The following is a 6,681-nucleotide window of genomic DNA, read 5'->3' as shown; positions in this document are numbered from 1 at the left end:
TTCTTTTTCGGGCTTCCTCCATGTCATCATGAAACCGTACCAACCAGCCCAAAAATCAACCTTGCCGTTCTCAAGTTCTTCCCCATGACATGTAATCACAATACGTTTATCTTTTGGAGTGTGCTACGCTTTATAGCTTGTGCTTTACAGTGCATGTGTGATATTTTCAAACCCGTTGTTCATTGCTATGTAAATAGCTTTTTCACATTTTCCATGCTGCTATTGTCAACCTACCTTCTATTGATGGCTGTCATTTAGGATCATAGGATTTAGGATCATTTAGGGAGACTTTCTTTAAAACAAGAAAAAAAGAAGAAAAACGGAAGTGTGGGGGTCTCCCCCTGTGCTGTTCACTGGCTGCGGAAGGCCAGCCGGGCGAGGTGGCTGCCCTCGGCAAGGGGCGGCTGCAGCCGCAGGTTTTCTGAGCTCCCCCTGATGGGGAACCCTGCGCACGCCTATGCAGATGGCGCTACAGTATGGGGTCTCAAGGGCCCGCGTGGCGCGCATTCTGAGCTTCGCACGCAGTGCCAGATCTTCTTGAAAATTGTGTGCGAAGGCCTTTTCACAATTGAGAAACACACTGTGCTGCACCCATGAGCCCTGTGAATGTATTTGTTTTGCTTATTCGTACACCTCGATGCTGCATATGACGCCGAGTACCCATTAGCTGCGTACACGCTGGCTGCACCTCGAAATGGGCAAAAAGTGTTTTGTCCAAATTGCAAGTCTGGGTATAGGACTTGTACGGAGTGTTTGTCGATCTTCAAGGTTCCGCATGAACCATAGCGTCTAGATAAATGGCGATGGGCGATTCCAAGAGCAGAGAGAGTTTTGGATGCCTACTGACCATGTGTGCGCGAAGCATTTCCCAGAAGAAGTGATCTCTGCAACATATCACACAGAATACAAGGGAAACGTCCTGCTAGACACCCAAAAGAAAGCTGTACTTTCTTTGCATGCATTGCCTAGGATTCTTTATGGACTGTCGACAATACCTGACCCTGCAGCAAAAAACTAGAAATCTCTGCGAAAACACGTACAGGCTCTACTTCCGACTTCTCGGAAGCAAGGAGAGCCAAAAGCATCAACTGCTTCTGAAGAGCCTCACCTGACCATTGAAAGTAGGCAAAATTTATTGCGCGCAGGCACAGCAAGTCCAGGACATGCTGATGCCAAATCAACAGGCGCCCTAGGTAAAAGACCGCACTTTGACTTGAATAGCAACGGGCTGGTCCACGTGAAGAAAAGGATATGCTTCACAACACGACACTGACAGTGTGAGTGGCCCATGCACTACCGTCGCACTTAGTTATGAAGCCAAAAAAGTAATTTCTTGTTTCATCAGATGCCACTGTTCCAGCTGCGTCATCTAAGCTTATTAGGAGCAAGAAATATTAAATGTTCTGAAATACCCAGCGAACAGAAATCATCGTGGATACAACTTGTGTGACGCAGCCATGTTGTTTCACGCTCGGTACATTTATGTGATTATACAGTAAAACCTCATTAATTCGAACTCGGTTATTTCGAAATCCCGCTTAATTCGAAGGATTTGCGCGGTCCCATATTTTGCAATCTAAATTTGAATCGATAATTTGAAGCGGCGGCCAGCACGAGCCCGGTTAATTTGAAAACTGGGTTTCATGTGCCAATTACCGATCCTGATTGCGCCGCGAATCCGCAGAAATGACAGCCCTTAGGAGCCACAAGGCAATGTAATGTAGCGATACTAATTAGTGACAGGTAAATAAAACAGGTTACGTAAAAATTGGTTGGCAGTCCCTTTAACAAAGGCCAAAATAAACACAATACTGTCAAGTTCGCATCTGCACAGTCACAGAGTAATCCCCTCAACTGCAATGGCTACATATTGTAACACCACTGCCAGCATGAACCGAACACAACATAGACGAAAAACCTGAGAGCATGGCATGTGATGCGGTCGGCCGAGGAAGCCATACTTCCAGCTGAAACCATCTTACTGCATCGCTTCTCAGGCTTAATTAATCTTAATTAATGAATTATTAAATGGTATGTGCACATGTAAATACGTGATCACCGATGTTTTCATCATCCTAACTTAAATAGAAATATGCTTCATGTCAGAGTACCTTTTAAATCCTGGCCGTTTCAAAGAGGAAAAATCCGTCAACAATGGCACTCAGCCATTCACTTTTGCCAGCCCGACATTCACCTGCAGTAGAAAGCCTGGTATTAGCAAATGTGTGCAAGTATTATTGAACTTTCAAATATGTGATGAGCTATATGTCGTTTTGTCATGCTTTTAATTTTGGTTAGACTTATGTTCTACAAAAGTACAGTCAATCAAATCCACTATGGAAATCGATGGCATGCGATGCAATCAGTCGATGACACTGGGACGCCTAAAAGGTGTTTAATAGTCTGATGTTATGTCGCACTCACGGTCTAGTCACCATTACAATACACTAGTCAACTGTTTGGCAGACAGAATGGTTTTTATGCGAGTAAATATATAGATGTCATGGTATAGCTGTCATGTTCTTGATGCTATCTATATTGGTGCCATGTAGATGTTATTTGCAGTCTTTAACTGTAGTGTAGTAATTATTACATAAAAATAAAAAAAAGCAACTTGCCACTGTTAGGGACCAAACCTACGAGCTTCGGATAACACGTCAGAGAAAGAAACTCTCTCCTCTCGGTCGAGAGGAGTGGTGTCGCCATCTGGAAGCGGTGAAGTACTGTGTCATGGCATTAACGAGCGTCATTAGGGAGCGCTTCGATAGCTTAAGTGCAGCGGCGGCTTTCGGTGCAGTATTGCAGGAAACTCTACGGTCAGTGCAATGCAGCATATGCAGTGATTCAGTTCGGTGACGACGCAGTTACATGCTTTGGCTGTCCTGTCATGTTAGCGTGTGACGTATCATCGCCATAGTAGCACAACTTTCACGTGCACCAACGGTGTTTCTCCAGAGCCTACCGCTTCGAGTGTGAAAGCACCGACTAATAGAACTGCTGTAGCAAGCACCACCGAAAGGCAATGACGTTGACGGCCGAATGTCGTGCAAGTGAGTGCTTTGGTGCGGCGAGACACACCAGCAGGAAGTGGAACGCCTCTTCACATTCACGGCTCAAGCTACGAACTCTGCCTCACGTTCCTGAAGCGCAGTGTGGTAGTGCATGCATGAGCGCAGGCGTGGTTACCCTAATACTGGGTAGCGCAGCCTGGCGTTTCTCTCCCCAAATGATGAGCTTTGACTGAATGTATATTATGTACCAGTGTCTATTTCATTCTTGTTGTCAACATTGTGGCACGGGATTCGCAATATGCAATGTCCAGGTGTACATTAACTTCAGCTACACAAGGGTTTAATCATGACCATGGACGCTAGTCGTGATGGTAGGGATATGCCACTAGGCGTCAAGGGGGGTGCATCCATGTCAAACGGTGCTACAGCTGCCAAACACCAATAGAGTAAAACGCTTTCTTGGGCTAGTTGGTGCATGGTCTGACAAAAATTTGGAGGCACATAGGAACGAGGACAAGGAATGACAGTCCTGTCATTTCCTGTCCTTGTTCCTATGTACCTTCAAAAATTTTTGTCAAACACCGATAGACTGTGCAAGCTCTCATATATCAACGTACAATAAACAATCAAGTAATTCTGTGAAGACACGTTTCACTTTTGCGTTATACCGATTCCTATGACGGAGACATCAATCACGTTTTGCTTAAAGTGCCCACAAAAATACTGATTAACTTTAAAAAAACAAAACCCTAATCAATAGCAATTAAATGATTAATACTTAAGTCGGTGAATGCTTATTCATTAATCAATTAAAGGAATTAATAGATTACCCACACTTCGTTCGTGTCATGTGATTTCTGGTTTAAAATGCCAAATGGTTACAGCATGTTTGCCTGCCAACATCAGATTGGGCTATAAGCTACATTTAAGGCATCGGGAAGTAGTTGGCATGACTGTTTATTTCACATCACGCGCAGAACTACGTACTCGATTTACAGTACAACGTTGATAGGCGTTGTAACACTTGCTACAAGTTAATAAAGCGCCATTAATGCTACTGTCACTAACGCATGCAATGGGCCCTTTGAAAGCTAAGCGATAAAAATGAGAATGCCAAGAAGGAAACACCTGGCTTGTTTTCACCTGACTTAGCACAGTAAGATCCACCTTTAAGTCACAAATTATAGAATTAAATAACTTTGGCTGTTAGTAAAAAGACAACCAGTGCTATAACAATAGTTCTAACTTACTAATCGCAGACTTTTCCTTGAAGTTTTCAGCGAGACACCAGAGAGTGAGGACGTTAACAACTGTGGCCAGCCAGTGCACATCGGAAATGTCCTGCGCCCTTTGGTTGTCCTGCAATGCGCGAGAGGGACGTGCTTGTTTCATAAGTCAGTCACCAAGGAGTATTTGAAACATATGTCAATGTCATAGCCAATACATCACACTCCACAGCTGCTCTACACCTCCTTAAGAAAAGCAGAAAACACGTAATCGATAGTGGGGTCCGTCAAGGCCATCTCTCGCCTGCTGTGCCCTGCTTGTCTAAAAAAGTATTCAAGCGGCTATACTGGGAAAAAGTAGGAATGAATATTCACGGACAATATCTAAGCAATTTAGGTTCGCAGAAGACAAAAAATGACTGAAGGCTTAATCCAAGAAAACATTATAAGTAGGGTTGAAGACGACTGCACCGAAGACAAAGGTTGTACTACATTATGTAGTCTGGCAACAAAAAAGCGAGAATTCTCTATAGACAAGCGGGCCCTTGCATCAGTAGAGGAGTATGCCTGCCTAGGCCAAATATTCAAAGGCGCATAAAGAACAGCGGGCTCTATACGTGGCTACACAGAAGGCCCTTCTGATACCTACCCAGAACGACACTGAGGTCTTCAAAGCACTCCTTCCATTTCCTAGGAGACACTGGAATAGCCCCTTCAGTCACGAATGAAAGTGAAGCACAGGAAAAATTGTACTGCATGCTTTTTCAACTAGAGAATGTTCCATAAACAAAAATTATGCAAAGAAAAAAAATGTTTTTACTTCTTACTAAATTGTGGCATGCGTACACATATGTGTACATCATGACTACGTCAATACAAATGAGACAAGGTTGCGTTTCGTGCTTCAGGCAATGCATTTGTTTATTTCGCACAGAAATGACATTCTAAAATGGAAACTCAAAGCTTACTTCTTGTGAAATGCCTACAAGCAGTCATTCTTCGCAGTAAGACAAAACAACACATTGCATTTCCAGCATGGGACTCGCCTTCTTGCGTTCTTGAATTGCAGCCTTCTAGCCAATGAGCATGTCGCACTTAATGCTCCCGACACACTTCGAATTTGTGTTGCAGAACTCCAGTACATTCCAATGCGTGGAAATTTCAGGGTTCCCATGATCATGTACATTTCGTAGAATGTTTTAATTTCTTGTTCCTAGGTGGCTCACGAAGTCTGAAGTCCGCAGCTGTTGGCGCAACGAGCAATCTCTTCAAATAGTTCATCTGTAAACTACTTGAAGTACTCACAGCGTTCTCTGGCAACACTAACATCACGACCATTGGAATGAAATGTGCTGTCAGGCGGCACGAATTCTGATGTGGCACAAAGAAGTGGTCTCCTCGTTTGTCGGCCGACGACTTCATGTTGGTCATCATAGTCCAGCGGAGATGGATGACCCTGCGCTGCTCCGGGCGGACAATTATCACCATCCGTGACGATCGCCTGCGAAAGTTCCCAGAGCAACGCGACTGAATCACGTTCGCGGTCGTTCTGCCATTCGCAGGTTTATGCGGATGCCCTTCCTCCTCGTTGTCAGGCCATTCTGGGCAGCAGCCTTCCTACCGAGCCATCATCAAGTCTTCTTCAATGTTTCGCATGATTTGTCAAGTCTGAAAAGCAAAAACGCCAAAAGTTTTATCAGTAAAAGACTGAACTACGAGAGACACCATCGTTCGGCTGGTGCCGATAGCGGCACGTTGTACACAATTACGCGCTCATTCGCGCCTAATTTTCTAGCGCGGAATGGTAGCTGTAATAGATTTGACGGTTTCTACGTGTTCCTTATGTCCTTACAAGCATAGAAAAACCGTGCACTTGCTTCTCAAAAATAATAACATTGCAGAAAGGGAAGCTTCAATTGAGCACTTACCAGCGTTGTCGCAGGATGTGGTCGATGTGGTGGCGTCCATCTTGAAAGTGGCTGTTTATGGCTCCATTTCTAGATAACGACGACAGATGGCGCTGGTAGTCGTTTTCCCGAGGCACCAACACAAGTCTACCATTTCTGCGCGGGAAATTTGGATTCCAAGGCAGGGAAAAAAATGCCCAAATTCGTCCAAATGCAGGAAAAAAATGCCCAAATGTGTACACCGTGACCGAAGGGGGTAGACACCTGGTTGTGGACACCTGGCCGTTTTTCTGGACTATGCAAAAGCGTTTCATGTCGTTCCCTACCATGATCCCATTATCAAAATGCAAGCAATCGCTATTGAACATAACGTTATTACATGGGCACTGTCATTCCTAAAAAATCGTAAACAATTTGTTTCTGTGAACAACAATATATCGAGCAGCCTAGACGTTCTGTCAGGCGTACCACAAGGATCCGTCTTAGCGCCAATTTTATTTCTTATCTATATTAATCACATTTCTTTTTGCGTCGACC

At 44.3% G+C, this 6,681-nt stretch overlaps 1 protein-coding gene across 1 annotated transcript in view; it reads right to left on the bottom strand.

The window, feature by feature from the left end:
* Positions 1-350: 350 nt before the first annotated feature.
* The window catches only part of LOC119397189 (serine-protein kinase ATM), a 69,973-nt gene continuing 63,642 nt past the window's right edge, over positions 351-6,681 (bottom strand). The window contains exons 11-13 of the mRNA XM_049416483.1: positions 5,543-5,738; positions 4,262-4,370; positions 351-445 (exon numbers count right to left, since the gene is read on the bottom strand). Of these exons, the coding sequence (XP_049272440.1) occupies positions 351-445; positions 4,262-4,370; positions 5,543-5,738 (400 nt within the window). The remainder of the gene's footprint in view (positions 446-4,261; positions 4,371-5,542; positions 5,739-6,681) is intronic.

Source organism: Rhipicephalus sanguineus, chromosome 6 (assembly GCF_013339695.2).
Source record: "Rhipicephalus sanguineus isolate Rsan-2018 chromosome 6, BIME_Rsan_1.4, whole genome shotgun sequence".
Classification (NCBI taxonomy): Eukaryota; Metazoa; Arthropoda; class Arachnida; order Ixodida; family Ixodidae; genus Rhipicephalus; species Rhipicephalus sanguineus.
This window is presented reverse-complemented; position numbering and strand designations above follow the sequence as displayed.